Here is a 22131-nt window from a genome sequence, read left to right as displayed (position 1 = left end):
TATGGTAGAGCAAAAAAAATTAACTTGGTTCACAGCTCACCTTTAACATTGTGAGGTTTCAAACCTCGGTCTTTTACTAAAGCCACCATATTGGGTTTAGAATTGTTCTATGTCTCTCAAGCCATTTAGGAGCCTCTGTCTTAAGAACTTCTACTTACAATGTCCCGCTTTAAGAATTGATGGGAAAAAATTGTCTTGTTGGGTAGAGTAATAGAATAATTTATTTTCATCCGTTCTGTGTGTCTACTGTACTAATAGCAAAGGATTCTTGGCATGGAAAAGTCATTTAACACTCCTGCGGCCTGATCAAATACCCACAAAAGTCAATGTTCCCATGCACTTCACTGAGCACTGATTCTACTGTTGTGCAATAACAACACTGTTCATTAATAAATAAACTTTCCTGGGCCCTAATTGATGAGATTAGTTTCCTGATGCAGTTTTGAGTGCTGCACATTTAAAGTGACAGTTTTCTAAACCTACAAATAAACCTTGTATAATATTTTCTTTGTACACTATTCCTTGCAGTTAGACTCTTTACCTTTCACTTCTTTGGAGGTAGAGGAATTAAATTTACACACTCATTCACATTCGTTGTGTTTCTCAATAGAAGTGAGGGGTTCCATTTAAAAAATTATTTTTTAGACTTCAGTAGAAATCTTAAAATCAGTAAAAGTTGTGAAGACAAATGTATATTAAATTCTCAATAATGAATGTATGTTTTCAACTTAATTTTTCATCCATCATAAAATACAGTAATGGGCACTAACCATAAATAGAATATCTTATTTTTTCTCTTTAAATGTTCATCATATTCCTAGTTAACATTATTCTGCTTTGTCATGGTGCAGATGTCCTATGCATTTAAAAAACTAAAATAAAATAAAATTTTGGGAAACATTTCTGATCAGAACAGATTGGTAGTGAAAGTGTGACTTCCTGCAACACTCATTTAATCTTTTTCTGAAAATATCCTGCATCACTGTCTCGGTATATGTATGTATTTAATCATATACCATAATTCCGTGTAACATTTTCCCTTTGCTTCCTTGAAGCAAGTTTCAGGCATCATAATTTAGTTTAAAGCAATATGTTGTTGAAATCTCTGAAATCGCTTTATGACCCTGTTGAATGGTCATGCTCACAACAAAAAACAAATATTTCAGAGCAATTTGGACCAATCCTGTGGTAGAAATAAAAGCTCCCCAGTATCTAGTCTGCCTACTAGATGAATCTGACCAACAAATAAGAAAAAAGCTCTCAAAAACGTAAAATATATGTAGCAATTTTTTGAAAAAATACTAATTTGTACGAATGGCATCAGTTGGCATACAAAGTTGTTCAGTACAATATATTATTATTTTTATTTGTATAATGCGGTGCTAGATGGAAGTTATTTTCAGAGTCGTCTTCAGAATTTCTCCATTCCTATAGTACCTCTGATTTTTGTGACTCTTATCTCCCCCATCCCCACAAACCCCTTGAAAACTTATCTCAAACTAAGTAGGATTTTCCTCTGGTCAGCACCCAAACTGTGTGCAAGGTACAGACTTTGCTCTCACCTTTATTCAAAACCAAGGAAACAAATTGTGGGGGGGATTTGAAATGGGGACAGCTTCTTCCTCTCCCCAAAATGTGTATGCTGGGTGTGTACCTAGCATTTGCAGCATCCCTGTAGTTACTGGAATTGGAATAATTAACTTTTTGTGTCAGATTATCAAAGTTTGGCAACAGCTTTTTAACACAATGTCTTTAACTTGTCCCTGCATAGACAATGTTTATTTTGATAATATATTGGCAAGAGTGTAGTGGATTTAAAAAAAATAAATATCAACAGAATTCTCTTGCAGTAAAACAATTTCAAAATTGATTAATTTTGGACGTAAGTTAGTTGTTTAAAAGGACTGAGACTTAAAATTCTGTTCATAACCCTGCCGTTTGTATTTGAGCATGTTTGTATTACCTTTATATTTTGACACTGTCTGTATAACCCTTCCCGTTAAAAGGAAAATATTACTGTGATTGGGCGCTTTATAAATATATTTAAAAATAACACAGAAAATAATGAGAAATATAAATGTAGAGAGAGTTTGAACTGAATATTTTGCAATGAGTATTAGCTGAAGGATAAGAGATGGGATTTCCTTTTAATGGATAAACAAATCTAAACTGATCTAAGTCTTGCTTTTTTTCCCCTTCCTACAGCTAAATTCTACCTCACAGAATATCAACCTGGGACCATCTGGAAATCCTCAGTAGGTTTTAGTTAAATATAAACCAAAAGTTAGACTTTAATTGCTAACTATATGAAATGCCTTCCAGATACGTGCCTTTATTGCTGCTTTGTGCAACTTGAGAGGAAGCAAAGGTTCTAACTCAGCATTAAGTAAATATTATCATGCACATTAGTTATATGCTGTGTGATTTTAGTAGTCAGTGGAATCTTTACCAATAATGTACACCAATCAAATCTGAGAAATGTGTAGCAATGTCTATATAAATAGTTTCCATTTAAACAGTAGAAGGAATATATAAATGTTCTTAGGGTGGGAGAGAGTATCTTTAAATATGCAAATGAAGTGCCTCTCCCCTTCCACCTCACGGAACTACTAGGAAGGCTGCTGAGATCCTGAAGAGGCAGACTCCTTTTACAGATCTTTTTCCTTCTTATTCTTCTGCCCCCGTTCTCTTGTCTAACGATTTTGTAACCTGCTAAGTTTCAAATACTGGTGGGACAGATAAGGTTATGCAGGCAAGATGACTCCTCCTCCTTGGAATTCCATGGCAGCCGTTTTAAAACATACTCCAACAAACAAGGTTCTTGAGGTCACCAAACCCCAATCTTGTACAAAATCTCAGTTTGTTCCCTCTCTCCCATCCCCCTATTATATAGCTGAGGGAAGAGGTGTGGGGACAGAATTTGTCCTTGGCAACCTTCATGCAGTCATGAGGAGCCCTACTGTCTCCCTTTCCCTTCTTTGAGGTCCTGATTTGCAATTGTTACTACTTCCCATTCTTCTTCACTGGAAAAACTCACTTTGGAGTCTCTCCATGGCTTGCCTAATTGCCCAAAAGAATTGGAGCCATGGCCCCTGAAAAGGAAAAAATACCCACTTATCAGAGCCTGGAGAGCAATAGGGCTATTTCGTTACTTCAAGAACAACAGATTTTGGTCTGAAGATGCATGTAGAATCACTATCAAAACAAGTCACCCTATGTGAGCCTATTTTCCATTAGTATAAACTTGTCTTAATGTCAAACTTCTACAGAAAAATTTTTAAATAGAGCTCTGTACCAATATAGTATAAGCTATATTATGTTGATACGATAAATTTGCTCATGCAGTCAGTATGCCTTTCCATTCCTTCTGACACACTCTATGTGGCTCCTGTTCTCATCCTTGTGTCTCCAACTCCCTCATCCTTTTCACCTTTCCTCTTTCTGTGTAAGGCACTGCTCCCCGTGTTTGCTGCTCTCCTCATTGGTTGTACCACGCCACTGGGAGAAAGTGTAGGGCTTTATATATTGTACCCCAGATCCCCTCTGGTAGTGCAGTCAATAAAAGGGCAACAAATAGAGTGCGGTGGTGGTCCTTGTAAGGTAATTGTGGGGTTGGAGGGCAAGAGAGAGAGTGAAAGCCAAATGGTTCTGAATACATGTGCCTCCCAGAGAGAAAGTGAGGTGGGCAAAGAGATGCAGAGGTCAGAGAATAGGAGGAGAAATCTGAGGGCTAGAAAATTCAGTGAGGAAAGATGGATGCGCAGTGCTGAGGCAGACAAAAGACAATAGAACAAGACGAAGGAAGAGATGCCCGAAAAAGGGGAGGCAAAGAACATAATGGGGGGGAAGGATGGGAGAGAGGGGAGATAGACTTGAGAATGGAGGAAGGACAAGGAACAAACTATTTTAAGAGTCAAATGGCCTTTTTCAAGCAGGGGGAGCCCAAGGAGAAAAGAGGGAGAGATGAAGGGGAAATCTAGACTTACAAAAAGAAAAAGGGACTAGAATGAACATGAGATGTGGGGAGGAGGAAAAGAGAACAAAGAGCAGAGAAATGTGGAAAATAACCTTCAAGTTGAGTCTGTTTCGTCAGTGTTGTTTTATTTAAATTCTAACACTTATATTGTATTTACCTGGCAGAAAATAGGAAGTGAAAAGAAGGAAGGGTTTGATTCGGGGCCATAAAAGAGGAGCTGGGGTGGAGAGCCTTCAAGCTAATGGTAGGCCTTAAGTGGGACATGGTGTGCAGGGAAATAGTGGCACACATCAGTGCTCTTTGTTTGCAGTTCAAGCACTTGTTTAAATGTAATGCTCGTCACTATGTAAAATTGTAAAGTTGATATTTTCTACTCCAAATAACCTTCCTCCTTTCTGAATCACTTTCAGCGCTAAACCAACAGACTTTGACTTCTTGAAAGTTATTGGGAAAGGCAGCTTTGGCAAGGGGAGCTTTCTTATCCTTTCTCATCCTGACTGAACTCCACAGTGCCACTAGATTTGGTGAATACTGGGAAGTGGTGCACACAAATTCAGGGCTGGATTAAGGCAACCTGGGGCCCACAGCACACAAGGCCTCCTGTGGCTCCACCACTACAGCCCCACTTTCATGCCATGCGCTGTCCTTTTCACCTGGAGTAGCAGTGGCTCAATCCCCTCAACTTCTGACCAAGAGCAGCAGCAAGGGTTTCTCTATCATTGGGGTAGTGGGGGCCCCCCCCTCTTCCCCACGGAGAGGCAGAGGTGGCAACAGGGAGGCACCTCAGTACTTGCACTCCTGCTGCTGCGTTATTCGCTGAGTGGGTGTGCTGGGCTTACTCAACACCTCCTGCCACGCATCCAGTTCTCTGTTGAGGTGGTGTTGGCTGGATTCTCCAAATCAGTGGGTCTTTGTGGCAACATCCTATTAAGATAGATGGAGCAGTTCACCTATCTCGGCATTATTGTTTGAGGCTCTTTAGTTGTATTTCCAAGCATTTCTCCACAACCATGAAAACTAGGAATGTATATTTTAAAAAGAACCAAGATTCCACCCTCATCATGTGATTCCAGGAGCTCAGGTCCTAGGCCGGGACCTATAGTGCCTCTGCCATAATTTGGCCTTGCATGAGCTCTCCATAGTGACATTATAATTCAGCAGAAGCTGCAAGATCTTTAGATTCCATATTCTGGTAACATTCTCCTTTTGCTGATGACAGTTCACCACCATTACCAGTATTTTAATGAGAGCTACACTGATCATGTCTCCTCTCTCATCTTAAATTTCACAGGTTCTTCTTGCAAAACGAAAACTGGATGGGAAATTTTATGCTGTCAAAGTACTGCAGAAAAAAGTTGTTCTCAACAGGAAAGAGGTGAGGGGAAATACATCTTTCTCTTCCCCTTAAATTACAAAATTGTTCCTATTTACTTACTGACCTTTACTTCCTTGCAGCAAAAACATATTATGGCTGAACGTAATGTACTGTTGAAAAATGTGAAACATCCATTTTTGGTTGGATTACATTACTCATTCCAAACAACAGAAAAGCTTTACTTTGTTCTGGATTTTGTTAATGGAGGGGAGGTAAGTAGTTTTCATATCTGCTTAGCTTTTTGTCTCCTGTTCTGCTAATTTACAGAGAAAATTATCCTCTGTAAAATGTGCTAATTTTAATATTTCTGTAAATTAAAATCCTATTGACTTTCCTTACTGATTAGAGTTTTGAAGATGTTGCTGTAGACTTATATTCAATAACTTCTTTGCAGCTATTGAAGAGTTTCTTCCTTTCTTATAAAAAATAATTTGATTAAACTCTTAATATAAACCTTAATACCCAGTTGTAATGCAGAAATTCTCACCAGCCTTATATATCCTGTTTTCCTGGACATGGCTGTAAATAAAGCATACCTCTAATATGAATTCATTGTATACTGATGTTGCCGTTAGCACTTAAAGCTGTTTCTCCCTTTTCTGTGATGTAAACAAGAGCCTAGATGCCAAGCTCTAGAAGCAGTAGGAAGAAGGTGTTTTTTGGCAGACTTAGACAATTGAATTGACTTCTTTAGAGTTACTGTGCTTCTGTTTCTATATTATAGCATCAAATGCCATAGTTACTTCTTGCTAAAATAGCCTTATCTGCAGCATTCTTTACTCTGAGCACCAACACTGAAGCTGAGGAAGCCATAAGTAACTTGGGAAAGAACTGGTGCAAGAGATGGATGAAGTCTGTACATTTTAATAAGACTTGCTGGAATAAACTGATTATTTAGTGAGCAGTATGTCACCAGGCCCAGATAACGTATACCCCCAAGAGTTCTGGAGGAGCTCAAGTATGACAAGGCTGAGCTGCTAATAAATGTACATAGTATTTTATTAGCAGCCACTGATCCAGAGGATTGAGGATAGCAAATATTTATTTATATTTATATATATATATAATTTATTTTTAGGAGGCTGTAGGAGTAATATGGGGAATTATAGACCATTATGCTTTACATCTTTCCCTGGAAATGTGGTTGAAATTATTATTTAAAAAATACAGAACACCTGGAAAATCATGATAGCATAACATCTGACCAATGCACTTCTTGCAAAGGAAAATCATGTCTCACTAATCTCTTAGAATTCTTTGAACATAGCAGTAAAGTACTAGATGAAAAAGAACCAGCTGACATAATTTAGATTTCCAAAAGGCCTTTGACAAGATTCCCCACGAGGCTACTAAAGAAGCTAAGTAGTCATGGGTTGAGAGACAAAAGATCATTATGGATCAAAAAACTGGCTTGGGATGGGAGGAGAGAGGATTAGGAGAAGAGTTGAGTTTAAATGGTTGATTTTCATTATGCGGCAGAAAGTTAGCAATGGGGTGCCTCAAGGTTCTGTTCTAGATCCTGTATAAGTCAATATATTAATAATTTAGAAAGTGATGGAGAGTGAGGTTGCAAAACTTGCAGGTGAGACAAAGTTATTTAGGTTAGTTATGACTAGAGAAACCCAGACAAGCTCAGTGACTGGGCAGTGTGATGGAAAACTGAATTTCATGTTGACAAATGCAAACTAATGCACTTTAGGGGGGAATATTAAAGCTACTCATACACCTTCCGTAGTTTTGAATTTACCATCAACTCAAGAAGGGGACCTGGGCGTCGCTGTAAACAGCTCAGTGAAAACCTCTGCTCAGTGTGCAGCTGCAGGCAGAAAAGCAAACGATATTACGTTTAATAAAGAATGGGATGGCAAATAAAAAGGAAATATAACAATACGTTTTTATGTAGATCAGTTTTTATGATGTGCAGTACTGGTTACCCCGTCTCTAAAAGAATACTGCAGAAATAAAGAGGGGCCCAGAGCAAGGTGGTAAGAATAATCAAAGGCATGAAAACACTCACTCATTTCCTTTCTATGGTAAACAATCCCAATCCTTTCAGCCTCTCTTCAAATGAGTAAGGGGACATAATACAAGCATGTATAAAATAATGGTATAGAGTAGGTAGATGAGGAACTTTTGTTCCACCTGTCCCATAACACACAAACAAGGGGACATTCAATTAAATTAAAATGTGGGAAATTGATAAAAGGAAATACTGTTTCACATAACATGTAAACTCTGGAACTCCGTGCTATAGGAAGTCATTGAGGCCAAAAACTTCCATAAAAAAGGACTGGTAATTTATATGTATAGCAGTATCTAGAGTTGTAATTAATGAGAGCAAAATTTTGAGTGGAATGTACTTTGGCTTAGCCCAAAAGCATGAAGTTTAATCTCTAACTGTTAAGAGATCAGGATGAGACTTAGTGTTGGGGGAAAATTATCTCGCATCTGCCTATTCCTGGGTTCTTATGCCTTCCTCTGAAGCATCTAGTGCTGGCCATCGTTGGAGATGGGATATTGGCCTAGATGGAGCTTGGCCTGATCCAGGATGGTAGTTCCTATGTCCTATGTTCTTCTATTTTTGTTTAGCGTTTGTCCCCTTCCTATTCAGTGTGCGCAGGAGAGCTTTCATGTGGGGGTGGTAGAAAATCTGGAAGAAAATGGATGCTGCCCCTTTAAGGGCTGCCTTATAACTGGTGGGAAGATGGGGAAAAGATGACCGGGATGGACAGGAAAGGCAGGAAGCAGTTGGAGCAAGATCAGGAGAAGGTCACTGCACTGCCCTTCCTCCTTGACTTGAACAGTGGGGAGGGATTTATACCCCATGCATCCCCTCTTGTCAGTTCTGTGCATGGCAATGTCATCTCCAACCCTACAAGTAACTCCATGTGAGTAGGCCCTCTTTTACCAGGACTGGCAGCAACCACCCACTCACCCATTAACTTAGCAAAAGAACTGGGTTCCCTCTTGACTTGCTGTGGGCATTACACTAGTTGCCCTTTTCCTTGGGGGGCTGGGGAGGAATTTTTCCCTCATCACCAGATTGGCCAATGTAGAGTGATTTTTTTTCACATTCCCCCATGCTGATGCTGGGACCAGATGGGGTAGAGTAGGGGGGGTTAGGTTATAATGTTACAACTTAATATGTAAAACTTGTGGCAGGTGTCCAGTGCAGGTACTCAATGTGGAAGGGTATAGTTATCAGATAAAATGAATTAGAAGAGGATTTAAAGAAAAGCATTCCTTAAAGGGGCTGAGTAAGGGGGAGTTGGGACTCCAATGTCTTGTACAGTGGGGAGCTGACTCCTCTCTCCTTGCATAGCCCCTTTCTTTTCATGTGAGGGGAGGGTTGCAGGTCCCAGCAGTGGAACAGTTGGGACCTGGATGAGGATTATTTAGAAACGATTAAGGAAAGGATGATGACTTGAACTGTTCAACTTGTTGCTGGGTACTTCCAGATATTTTTTAAATGAATAGTTGGGGCCTAATTAAACCATGTCCATTGCCTCCTGGTGTGTGTCTCCCCTGCCCCCGGCGTGGCCAGACAATGCTGGATTCTGAACTCTGTACAACAACTTAGACTCATTAGGAAGTATGCAAATCTAACACTAAAACTAATAGAAATAAATACAATATAAAACTTTTCCTTGCAGTCAAGTTGGAATGCTTGGAATCTTGCTTATTTATTTATTTATTTCAAATAGAGGACTTTAGAAAAAGCATGTAAGTGAAAAGAAAATATTTCAGTAGTAAATTTTTCAGTTCTGTGCATGGCAACATCATCTCCAGCCCTACAAGTAACTCCATGTGAGTAGGCTCCAGTACCCGTTCAGACACCAGTGGAAGCCTGTGGACACAGTGCTCCACCTGCACCAAGTAACTTGTAGGATTGAAGAATGTAGTCTCTTAATATAAAATTCCTCAAAGTGGTCTCAGAATGGACTGTAATATCATTAGACTGTCATGCGAGTTCTTGTATTGAAGCTCCCTGCACATAGACAATTGTCAAATTAGTATTATGCTATTTATCTTCCAAAATAGAAGAGGCTAGAGAGCTGACTACAGGATACAGCCCAGTTTGCTATTTGTCATCAGTGTAATAGTTTGTACTGGCTGAACTTGAGTTTCTGGGAAACATCCAGTACTCCTACCTATTAACGCATCACACTCTGAGGGTTACTGGGGCTACACAAGTAAGAGAGAAGTGACTAAAAGAAGGATATAAATGGTTATGTAAAAGGGAAAATTTTAATTCGTTTCACAGTTTTGATAGCTTGTCATAGAAAAGCTAACTGAAAGTGACTTTCATGTTACTGAAAAGAATTACACCTGGTAACTGATGTTTTTTGCCGGTTCATCTTATCATTTGCATCTTCACATATTTACAGCTGTTCTTTCATTTACAAAGAGAACGTTCCTTTTCTGAACACAGAGCCAGATTTTATGCTGCTGAAATAGCCAGTGCATTGGGCTACTTGCACTCCATAAATATTGTATACAGGTAACCATTTCCTAAAACTTACTTTTATTCTGCATAAATATAAAAGTAGCAAATAAAGAAAAACTGTATTAGCTGTTTTTTATTCTGCCTATTTACATATGTAGACTTATGACTCTAATCTTACAATTTTTTTGTTTTATAAATAGAAGCCTGACCCAACTTTTTTAAAGTTTGTGTAAAAATAAGTGACTACTCATTAGTATAAAACTATATCTCAGCATTTTTTGATTACACTCCTAGGAGGATTAACATAAGACTTTTTTTTTAATAGGGATTTGAAACCAGAAAACATTCTCTTAGACTCACTGGTAAGCATATCCTATCTGATGTCCAGAACTGTCTCTTTACATGACCACTTACTTTTGTGTAAATGCAAAATATTACAATACAGTCTAAAATTGATTTTATTTTACAATAGGATCTGTTTTGTTTTGTTTTCTCTTCTCTCTCTACAGGGACATGTTGTTTTAACAGATTTTGGACTTTGTAAAGAAGGGATTGCTATCTCTGACACCACCGCAACCTTTTGTGGGACACCAGAAGTAAGCTAACTTCCTTGAGTTTTAGCCAGCGCCATCAAATTGCTACAACAAACTGGAAGAGAGGGTTTCATTTTTGAGGGGTTTTGATGGATGGATAGATAATCTTGCGTGGGTTAGCATCATTTTGTTGTTGACGAGGATTGTACAAATGGTGAAGTGTCAGGCAAAACTCTTGTGGTGATGATTTACTATAATCTATCAATGAGTCCATAAAATCAAGTATGTAGTAATCAAGCCTGAAAAGAAATGGTGTCTGTTGAACATTGTTGGAAAATTTGAATGCCAAAATATAAAGCATTTCTGTGGTTAAATATTTGTTATGACCACTTGAGAAATGGATTAGGAAGAAAAAACGTAGTCTAGTGCTAAGAGCAAGTTTTTGTACACCGTCGTTGCAATTCATATTAGATTTACACAAGAGGATCACAACACTATGGCCTGAGGCCCCACACCGCTAATAAAAAACTTTTAAAATACTAAGTTTGAGTCTTGTGGGTTGTGTACTAGTCTGTCTGCTCTGGGACTTGGATTCAAATCATTCAAGAGCTGCTATTCAAGATATAGCTTAATATTTTAAACTCCACTCTTATAATGGTATCTGCGTGCCTAGTGGGATCTCTGTTTCCTATATTTGTCCATATCACAAAAACCTAACCGACTATAAAGCACAGTCAGCAATCTCTGCTCAAGAGGGAGGAGACGCAAGGACTGAAGGAGCAAAACCCTTGCAGATCAGGGCTGTGAGAACAGCAATGACCCAGCCATAGCATTAAAATTCTAAATGACTGTGTATCTGTACAGAATAGCTTGGTGAGCTTAGAAGACTCTGTATCAAATGTATCTACTCAGATATTATGGTGCTGGAAACCATCTGAGTGCCTAAATCCTGAATAAACTTTTTGCGAGGCGCGCAGAAACCAGTTAGTGTTGTCTCCGCATCCAGTAATTGATGTAAAAGGATGGCATAAACCATAGTATGTAATGTGTCCCTCAAATCTGTGTCCCCTGACTGTGTTGTGGCAGAAAATCTCTGGATAATTTCACAACTGATAATTTATTATTTGTCTGAAGCTTTATTCAAACTTATTGCATAGTTAAAAGATCTATATATTTTAACAGTAGGGAAGAGTAAGAAGCATTTTCTCGGTTTGAGGTAGAATGAGATGCTTGCACTTATTTCCTCCTTTTTAAAGCCCTCATGCAGTATTCAAGACCAAAAGGGTAGCTGGACTGGCTAATGAACAACTTGCCCTTGAGAGAAAGAGATGCCACATTGGCAGAGGGAAGCTGCTTCTTTACAGATTCCCACACTAGTTTCAGGTTTAAGTCAAAGCTGCCACTTAATTGTCTGTGAAGCTACAGTGCAGTGACCTTTCCCTGAAACTTGAAAGAATTGTCAGATTAGAGGTGGCACAGTAATTTGGCAAATTATCAATGGGCATAAAAGATCATTTGAGCTGGGAAACAACAGCTGTCCATTTAAACAGCCAGATGTCATAGATATTTACCAAGTTTGTTAAAGGACAAGAGAAATCTTTAGCAATCTATACAGTAACTTTCCTAAAGATGTATTGTAAAATACTTCTTGAATAAAGGCTAGATTTTAACATAACCGAGCCTAATTTTTATTCCTTAGTATCTTGCACCAGAAGTGATCAGAAAACAGCCCTATGACAACACAGTAGACTGGTGGTGCCTTGGTGCAGTTCTGTATGAAATGCTTTATGGGTTGGTAAGTATTCTACTTTTTTCCTTTCAAACGCTACTTGAATACTATAGTTAGTAATATATAACTTTTCAAAACTGTTAAAACACACTTTAACGGGTGAATAACTTGTTTTGTAACTCTCAACGTATCATCTGGTTTTGTCTCTTGTATTTTGTTTTGCTTTTTGACATCTAAAATTCTGCTCTCCAAACTGAGGTGACGTTAATAATCCTTATCCAGTGAAGATAAGAAGATATAATCCAGAATAAATGCAAGAGTCTATTGAAGCAGCAGTGGTGCTGCCCAATTAAAAAAAAAAAAAAAAAAAAGTAAACTGCTGCCAGCCAAAAGTGGTACCAAAAATGTTAGCAAAATATTTTTAACCTTAACATTTCCAGTTTCCCCCAGATTAATACAGCAATAAAATTTTTTTTTACCATGCTTCAGCTAGGGTTTATTATTTTGTAAGCTTCCTAAAAACAGCTTGTTTTGTGTTTTCACACTCTACATTCCCTTCTCACATGCAAATGAGCTTCCTCACATCAGCTGGGAAGATGTGCAATTCACCCACTTGTGCTCTTTTGCTCACATTCAATAGGATTTTAAAATGTGGATAGCTTCTACAGCTGCCAGTGAATTAGAGAGAACCTGACCAGAGAACAGGAGATGTAGGAAAGAGCTAATAGAGGAATACAGAACTGGTGTCACTGCATGTCTTATGTGGGGTTAAAGGAGTTGGTCCATTAATGAAAATATGGCAGGTTATTTTGGGGGAGGAGGAGGAGATGGGGTGGGAATCAGGTTAAAAAATGAAATTTCTATCTAATCTATCCAGAGATCAGACTGCCACTGAATAAATCTATTTTTCACTGTTGGTCATTGGCATTTGTGATGGAACAGCTTTACTCTCACATCTGAAAAAAGTTTTTTCAGAACAGTAGTTTCACTATCACATTTCAATTCTTCGTTTTGTTTTTGTTCAGCCTCCATTTTACTGCCGTGATGTTGCTGAGATGTATGAAAACATTCTTCACAAACCTCTATATGTGCGCCCAGGAGTTAGTCTTACAGCCTGGTCTATTCTGGAAGAACTCTTGGAGAAAGACAGGCAAAACAGACTTGGAGCAAGGGAAGACTTTGTATGTAATTTCCTGACAATGAATTAATCTGGCACTAAGTTATTAAAGGGATCTTGTCAAATTTAAGATCACAATTCAACGTTATTTGTAAGAAACAGGTAGAGAATGTCCTCTGAATTCTAAATAGCAACTTTAAAACAAAATACCCTAGTTATCACCGAAACCCTGAAGGGCAGGTGAAGACACATTTATGATGTAGAACTTACAATATGTTGAACTTGACTGCCAGCAAAGGAAACACATTTCCTAACATCATATTCCCTGAGCTCTGCTGATATAATTGATGATGCTAGTACTTAAACAAGGAAGTTACCAGAACAAAAAGAACTACAGTTTGGTAACTTCAGCTTCAACAGTGAGAAAAATACTATTTGTCAAATGGGAAAAAGGCAAGGAAATAATTATTTGTTCAGGCTTTCAAAATGACTTTACAAATAATAGCAAGTGTTTTGCAAATTTTCTATCAAATAACATTTTGACAGTGTTCCTTAAGTTTCTGTAAAGATACATAGAGAAGTTGTCACAGAATTGTGCAGATGGGATATCAAATGATCTTGCAGTTTTACCCCCAACTGATGTCTTGAGGACGTGTATCTTATTAATGTTCTGTAATGTTTTGATCTAGTCAAGCAAACTTAAAAGTTCTGTTAGATTGCTACAATATAGTTACGTTTTTCCAGCACACAGTAAATGAAAGATAGTTATGTCCAGGAGGACATAACTTTACTATAGACATAAACAGAAAACATATTGCAGAGTTCTGGGAGCTGTTCCATCTGGGATAATGCTCATAATTAGCAAGTTTTGTTAGCTGGAGCAGGATAAATACTACTGGAAAACTCTCTTGATACTTGGTGTTTTGCTTAAGATGTTGATTTAAGGAGAAAATAAAATGTAATGACCAGCCTTTTCAAAAATGTTTCCCATTTAATGTTAGCCACTCCTTCCATCAGTGATATAAATTGCGAAACAAACTAATCAAATAATGGGCTTGAAATTTTTATTGCTGCCTTGTTACTGTACCAAATCCAGGAAACTTTTTTACTCTATCATCTGGAATCTCTGAAACAACATTGTGTTCCAGTGCTCTGTAGGGTATGTCATGGAAATAAGTTATCTTTGCTCCCTGTTGCAGCTTGAAATTCAAAGGCATCCTTTCTTTGAATCACTCAGCTGGGCTGACCTTCTCCAGAAGAAGATTCCACCACCATTTAATCCTAATGTGGTAGGTTCAATATGTCCGTTTAGATTATATCTCCCAGATCTCTTCATCTATGGGGTGAGAACATCTATATCTAAATACTGCAGAGAATGGCAACCCCAGCACCTCTCAAACAGTGTTGGTGACCATTTCTGAGCTATGTAGAGCAGTGGTACTTAAATTAGAAGAGCTAGAGCCATTTTGTTATTGAATGAAGTCAGCAATGTGCCATCCTGACAGTGCATTGTGATTTTGGCATAGTGTTGGATCAAAATGTGGTAAAGTTGTGCTTTCGTCATTTGCATGTCATGGCACAGCATCAGAATACTGCACTGAGATGTGTTTTAGAAATCTCTGAGACCTTCCTCCTCCTCCTGTTCTTCCACTCCTGGCTACTGGGAAGGGGAGATCTTTCTTTTCCCCTACACCTCCAACTGTCTGGGGGATGGGCAGCTCCTACACAGTAGGTCTGATGCCTTGTGTGTGCTTAGGCAGTGAGGGTGGCACTCCTCTGAGTTTCATTCTTTAAATTTGAGGCCCCACTAAGAGGTGCAAGAGGTACCATTTGCCTAGTTGTTTGCATATTGAAATTGCTGGTTAAGTGCATGAGGGTGGTATCCTATCCAACTGCTGTCAGAATTGTCCTAGTGGAAGCAGTGCTTAGTGTCAGTCACTAAGCTGATTCCAGGAGAGCTGCCATTCAACATACAGATAGTTGAGTTTCAGTTGCTGTTAGAACAATACTAATACAGTCGAAACCTCAGGGGAGGGGAGGCAGAAAGAGAAATTGGGGAGAAAAACAAATAGGAATATGAAAAGAAGGGTGACTGGAGGATAGGAGACATTAAAAAAGAATTAAGGGAAGAATGCATGACTAGGAAGGAGGGTGAAGAGAAGAAAAAGGAGGTGTTGGTTTCTTGGTTTTGTATCTCTTTTCATCATCTCTTAAGAAGAAACACTTTTGTCTTTTTCCTTCTGGAAATACTGCACAGCATACATGGATTTGGCAAATTTACTTCCTCCATTTTTTATCTTTTGGCCTGAATTACATCCCATAACAAACAGCTTCAGTTGCTGTTTTCAGGGACAGAGTGATGGGATTTTCTTAACTGCTGTCCTTATGAAAGGGAGAACTTCCTAACATAGATAAATATTTTTCATTTAACTCAAAAGTTAACAGACAAAATATGATTAATGATAGTTTGTGTCTTTCTTAGGTTGGCCCAGATGATATAAGGAATTTTGATGCAGCTTTTACAGAAGAAATGGTTCCTTATTCAGTTTGCATTTCCTCTGATTATAACATTGTAAATGCCAGTGTACTGGAGGCAGATGATGCATTTGTCGGATTTTCTTATGCACCACCTTCTGAAGACTTGTTTCCCTAGGAGGTTAGGAGCCAACAAATGCTGCACAACCACAAATCTGAAGATGGACTGAAACAAGAGTGTGAACATAGTCCAGAATATGTATAACTAGTGCCTCATTTTATATATAGGGTGGAAACCAATGAACAAACTTTTTTCTGCTGTATATGAGGAAATTGGGCATTTCAGATGGCTTTCTTGGGGATTTAAACTGTTATTCCTGCTGCATAAAAATATTTTTAAAATGAAGATCTTTAAAAGCTATTCATTTACATTAATCTGTTTTTTAGCGCAAACACTGACTGTTTTTCCTCCAGGTTTACATTAATACCTATCCAGGATTTGGCTGTCTTTCAGCAGCAGCAAATTTAGCACATTTATAAATGCTTTTGTAACTATTTACAGTGACTTTGTGCTTGAATTGTAACTATGCAATTGTCTTTTGTATATCATTGTTTAAAGAAAGATAAATGTGTTTTTTCTCTGTTATATTACCTTTTGAAATACAAGGTAATTACTTGACAGTGCTTACTCTAAAATTTAATTCCTCATTTAAGAATAAGTAGATGCTTTAAGGAACTGCAAGCTGAAAAGTTCCTCATTTAGGACCAGATTGCTATCCTTACTCCTCTTCATAAGTACCTTACTCCTGAGGTATTCCTTTTGATTTCCACTGGCCAATTTGAGAAATAAAGTACTACTCAAAGTGAGTAAGGGTAGCACAAACTAGCCCAAAAGACTTGGTAACACTACTAATCACATTGTCTATAATTTTCTTTTCTGATGGAGAAATATCTGTTGACAAGTTTATCGCAATCTCAACTGCACTAAAAATTCTTGCATTAAAACTCTATTTTTCCAAAGATTTGGAGGGCAATAATCATTGCTACTTTTAAAGGCAATTTTGCTGTGGCCCTATAAAGGGGAGATGGTGCCAAAAGTTAGGGTTATTTCATATGATTGTGTGTGCAATACTAATATATTCTAAATTAATTATATCAAAATTCATAGTTTCTTGTCTTTCTGTATTCTAATGTATCAGCTGGTAAATCATCTTCACTTGTTGGTTAGGAAAAATAACTATTAAACTACCTTTCAATTCTTTTTAAGAATATGAAGAGAGAGACTGGACATAAGATGTGCCTCTTGTAACAGACACATAACCAAAATGTCATCCTGAAAGTTGGCTGCAGTTTTAATGTGACTTCCCTATAGCCGTAATAATGCTTGTGATCCACTGTGCCTATAAATAACAGGTTTGTCTGGCACTTCATTAGTGGGCGAGCAGGCACATGCATTTCAGTGCCTTTATCTAAATCACCATGAGAACTTAACTCCTTGAAGGAAATGCGCCAAAAAAAAAAAGGGCAACAAGCAATATCAGCAATTTAAAGCATTTAAGTTTCTGTTTCCACAAAACACAAAAGTTTCCACAAAAATGCATCTTTTGTATCATATAAAACAAAACAAGTAATTAAAATAAACACTAAGCTGTAGACTGATCTTATTGCAGCAGAATAGAATCCATTGTGAAGAGTAGGAAAAGTAGCATTTCTAATAGGACAGCTGTAAGTTTGAAAAAAAAATATGGCTAGAAAGTTGTACATCAGTTGAATATTCTCTCAGACGTTTGGAGCAAAACAACTTTCTCATGTGAATGCAATCATCCTCTGTATCTCACCTGCCCAATGATTAAATGTAACATGGAAGAATTGACCCAAGATATCACTTAGTTTGCTCATCTGTCTCTGCTAAAGTCATAATAAAAAGAGAGAGAGAATGAAAGGGACATAATTCTGCTAGCTTCAACCTCCATTGGCCTCTTTTCAATAAAGTTGGCTTTGTAAAGATTCTCTCCTTGGTTACTTGTATCATAAATGTTCTAATTTTAAATGGGTTGTGATAGCATTGCTTTACCTGGGAGAGGAATTTGCCAGTTTAAGCCCTTTTCAAAGCAGTGAAATGTCAAAAATTATATAGCCACTCAGGTTTTTGCTGAGACTGAACTTTCTTAGTATCCAGCATCTATGGCTGAACCCAATAGTAACGAATTCATTCCTGCTTTTTGCACCTCTTCTCTACACCATAAGACAGAAAGCTACTCCCCCTCCACCAGAATTTCTTCACCGCTTTTAAAACTAATTCATTTACTGAATTTAATATGTAATTCACTATATAAAGTGCCACATCTTATGAAAGCATTAGCAGAACACAAAAACCATTATGCACGCCTTACTGCTGCCCAAATGCTATCCTCTAACTCTCAAGTAGCTTTTTCATTGATTTAAAATCTGAATTTCAAACAAATACCCAAGGACAGAATTTGGATACTTCCTTTTGTAGGGCCAATCAGATGTGGGGTGTTTTTTTGGTTGTTTTGTAAGAATATATGGGGGGGGATAGTCCAGTTGGTTGCTGTAGCTTGCCTCTGAACATTTTCCTAGCTAAAGGACTGATTTATAAGAGGAAAATACTTAGAATGACAACGTTAGCAGTAATACTAGCAGTTACTGCTACTAAAGGAGGGTACTGCTGGCTTGCTGCCTACCCTTTTTGTAAAGTTTTCATAACAGAATCTCCTTTAGTGTAACTAAGGGATGGAGGGTAGTGATGGTGGCAGTAGTGACAATACAGCCAACCATTCATGGTTCTGTGCTCCAGTTGGCTTTTTTTTTTTTTTTTTTTAAATAGGTTGGTCCAGAAAAACTGTTTAGATATTTGCCCTACTTTGCCAATGTGATAGTTGGATTGGTTTTGTTCCCTCAGCTACACTGAATGTGATGTGGGGCAGAGGGACTCTTATTTATTTGTATTGCCCAAAGGCCTGAGTAATGATGGGGAGCACTATGTGCTATGTTATAGATACACTGTTTTGTTTTACTGAAAACCAAGAAGCAGAAGAGGGAATAGAGATGAGAATTACAGACCTGAGAATTCTGGTATCCACATGTAACTTTGGCTATGTAAATTATTTCCTAATTAGACACACGATCACTTGTGGGATACATTCCAGATGAGATGGTTTAGAGAAACAACTCTCACCCTAGAGAAATATATCTAAATTGCAAGGGTAGCTGAACTATCAAGGGGGAAAGCAGACACATTTAAGAGCTCATGACATGAGACTGATACATGCTTCATGCTGAGATGAGCCAGGTAGCCTCTTTACTGGCCAGGTGTGAATGACCTGTTGAGAAAGTGTATGGAACAGCATGAGGTGACCAACAACAGACAGGGTAAATCTGCATTGGAATAAAGGACCCTGGCATGGCCACAGCTGGCCCAAGTCAACAGACTCAGGCTCACGAGGCTTGGGCTGGATTTTACAGCCCTGCGAGCTTGAGTTAGCTGAGCTGGCCTACCTCTGGGTGTTTGCTGTGTCGAAGTACTCTGAAACTACAGCTTCATGAAATCCCAACCTGGCCCTGGGAAAAGGTCTGCAGAGACCTGTTCACTTTTAATGACAGGAACTAGAGGGTCACTGTAGAGACTACAATTTCTGGGAGGTGGACTAGCTAGAGGACACTCAGGCAAGAACTGTGATCAGGAGACTAAAGGCATATTTTGCAAGTCCTATCATACGTGATATGCTGTGCTCAGACAATGGGCCACAGTACAAAACACCTTCCCGTAGACTAGATAGTAGCCCAGTTCAGGAAAATGGGCTGGAAAATCAAGATTCTGCTTTTTCATGAGGGATAATCTGCTACACTCCAGTAGAGTGTAAGTGTAATTTAATTGAGAAATGCTGACCTAGTTGTTTGTATATAATTTGCTTATTTTAACATTTTTTTTGGCCCCATATGTAAAAATACTGTTAAGAGTTTAGGGGGTTCTGCAATTATTTATCGAGTTCAAAAGGGTTCCTTGCCCAAATTTAATTGAGAAACACTGGTTTAGAGGAAGCACCAGAAAGTCTGTCTGTGTGCCCATGGCTGGAACACTGGCTGCACTTGCAGCACCTCTGCAAAGAGTGCTCTTAATAAAGAGCCAAGTTAGTTTTTAGAAACTGGGAGTCCTCCCATGTGCTTACTCAGCATGTAGCCCATGAACCAGTGTATAGGGCTGGTTGGGCTGGGTGTCTTAAGGTCAGGAGGTATCCCCACTTTGGGGTGGGAATACCTCCATGGGTGATAGGGAGGATAGCAGAGTCGTGCCAGAGTAGGGGGAGAGGGGGGCTCCATGTTGGGGGACAGAAAAGCCTTGGGGGGGCGGTCACAGTGCATGTGCCTCATGCATCAATCTCGGGGGTCCAGACAGGAATGCCTCTGGGGGTGGGGGGGAGAGGCAGCACTGGAGCAAGTAGCCTGCACCCGGCACACTTTGGGCTGCATGTTCCCCTAGGTAGGGCCGGGAGGAAGGAGTATGAGTTTGCAGACCCCTGCCCATGGTGGAGGGCTAGGGCTTCCCAGAGCAGGTGCTTCTCTGCGTGTGGGGGGGTGTCCATCAGCGTGGCCGCGCTGGGGCAGGTAGGCCCCGTCCCCACCCAGGCAGAGCGGGGTCAGTTGGCTCCTGCTGGGCCTGGGTCCAGACGGGCGGTGGCTTGGGCGTCTCCTGCCCGGAACCCAGCAGGTGTCCGCGTGCGGCGAGGTAAGGCACGAGCCGGGTGCCCCCTGCAGGCGGGGAGCGGGGCTCACGCCTCCCCCCCACCCGGCGTGCTAGGAACGTGTCAGGAGCAATGACACCCCTCGGCCGCTTGGGGCCGCTGCTGAGCCCGGACTGCGGAGCCCGCTCGCGCCGCCTCTCTCCGGCCCGCTGCTCCTAGCCTCGCGGAGCCCGCGCCTCAGCGCCTGCCGCGTGGAGGGCTCCCCCTGCCTGAGGCTGCTCCAGATTTCCCCCTCCCAGCCACTCGCCTGCTCGGGGCGGCTTCCCCGGCCCCGACTTACAGTGCCCGGAGCGGCCGCAGCAGGAGCTGCCCACGCCTGGCCGCGAGTGGGCGGTGTGTCAGCGGGGGGTGTCAGTGGGACTGTGCCGTGGGGCTAGTGGGTGATGGGGGGCTGTAGTGGTGCCGGCAGGTGGGGGGGATAGTGGGTCAGCGAAGGTGGGGTTTGCAGTGGTGCCGGCAGAAGGGGCTAGTGTGGGTCTGCCTGGCTAGATGGCTCCGTGTGCGGGGCACAGCTAGTGTTCGAGCCATGTGTACCTAGGAACAGCATGAACAGCGTTGTAAGCCGCAGCAGGCCTATCTTTTCTCTCTGCGGTAGTGTAGTGTCAGGTGGGGTGAGGGAGGGCAGAAACTCCGGGGAGCTGGATCGGTCTGTGTGTGGTGACTGTCCGGCTGTGCCGGTGTGGTTACGTTGGATGTGCCTGGCTTTGAATTTAATTGAATGTGATCTGTTTTCCTTGAGGTTTTTAAGGAACAGAGCAGCATTTATGAAAGAATCTCCAGCACATGTGGGAGCAATTCCCTGGAGTCAGAGAAAGCTCTAATATAATCATTCCTCATGTTGCGGTTACAGTTTCTCATATTAACACTTCTGGTCCTTATTTCCAATCCCTTATGCCCACAAGACACACAAAGAATATATAGTTTTGCCTTATCCCAGCTTACAGACAGTTCTCCATAAGTATAGAGTTATTTCATTGAGATGTTTATGTAACGGCATTTTTCCTTCACATTCAAGTCCACAGATACTAAGGAGGATCTTCCTGAAAAGCCCATCAATTCTGCCTCCTCAACTGCAGTGGATGGCCAGAATTATTTTTGAAGACTTAGGTGGTGTCTTGTGTTGGCTATCTGCACAGGGTGAATGTGATATACCCAAGTGCTATCCAGACCAGGGAGGGCTGTGTCATCCCCACACTGTAACCTGGGGTCCTTGGCAATGCTTTGTTGCTGCAGACTCCCACCTGGACTGCTCACTCACAGTCACTAGCATACAGGTCACTCCCAGCTGTATTTGTGTAACTACAGCCTGCCCGTCATTCTCTGGGTGTCACCAGTCTTGGTTATGCTGTAGTATGATCCCAACACACTCCTACTCCTGGATTTTTCCCCCAGCAATGTATGTCTTGTACTGCCCAGCCCTCTCCTGGACAGTCCAAACATATTAAATCCATTATTCCTTTAAGGAAATAAATATACAACATCTTATTACCTTAAATAGAGTTACCCAGACACTCTGATTTAAACAGACTGGATTAGATAAAACAAGTTTATTAACTACAAAGAGAGATGTTAAGTGAGTACAAGTAATGAGGCATAAACGTCAGAAATGGTTACAAGAAAAATAAAGATAAAACACTTTCTAGTGCCTACTTTACCAAACTATATTAGATTCAAGCACAGTTTCTCACCACATGCTTCCAGCAGTATTAACTCTTC

General features: G+C 40.0%; 1 protein-coding gene across 11 annotated transcripts in view; it reads left to right on the top strand.

Annotated features, from left to right (window-relative positions):
* The window catches only part of SGK3 (serum/glucocorticoid regulated kinase family member 3), a 74163-nt gene extending 56376 nt beyond the window's left edge, over positions 1-17787 (top strand). For 6 of the 11 annotated variants that reach the window (XM_067553665.1, XM_067553661.1, XM_067553660.1 and 3 more), the window contains 11 exons: positions 2206-2255; positions 4387-4445; positions 5269-5351; positions 5432-5563; positions 9740-9852; positions 10124-10160; positions 10308-10394; positions 12031-12126; positions 13086-13241; positions 14377-14466; positions 15660-17787. In XM_067553665.1, coding sequence (XP_067409766.1) covers positions 2206-2255; positions 4387-4445; positions 5269-5351; positions 5432-5563; positions 9740-9852; positions 10124-10160; positions 10308-10394; positions 12031-12126; positions 13086-13241; positions 14377-14466; positions 15660-15830 — 1074 coding nt within the window. In that variant the 3' untranslated portion in view covers positions 15831-17787. The remainder of the gene's footprint in view (positions 1-2205; positions 2256-4386; positions 4446-5268; positions 5352-5431; positions 5564-9739; positions 9853-10123; positions 10161-10307; positions 10395-12030; positions 12127-13085; positions 13242-14376; positions 14467-15659) is intronic. The other 5 variants (XM_067553668.1, XM_067553670.1, XM_067553669.1 and 2 more) reach the window with 2 other exon arrangements.
* The last annotated feature ends 4344 nt before the right edge of the window (positions 17788-22131 follow it).

The sequence above is a fragment of the Emydura macquarii genome, unplaced genomic scaffold (genome assembly GCF_026122565.2).
Source record: "Emydura macquarii macquarii isolate MOO-44397 ecotype Brisbane River unplaced genomic scaffold, CSIRO-AGI_Emac_v2 contig_1477, whole genome shotgun sequence".
Classification (NCBI taxonomy): Eukaryota; Metazoa; Chordata; order Testudines; family Chelidae; genus Emydura; species Emydura macquarii.
This window is presented reverse-complemented; position numbering and strand designations above follow the sequence as displayed.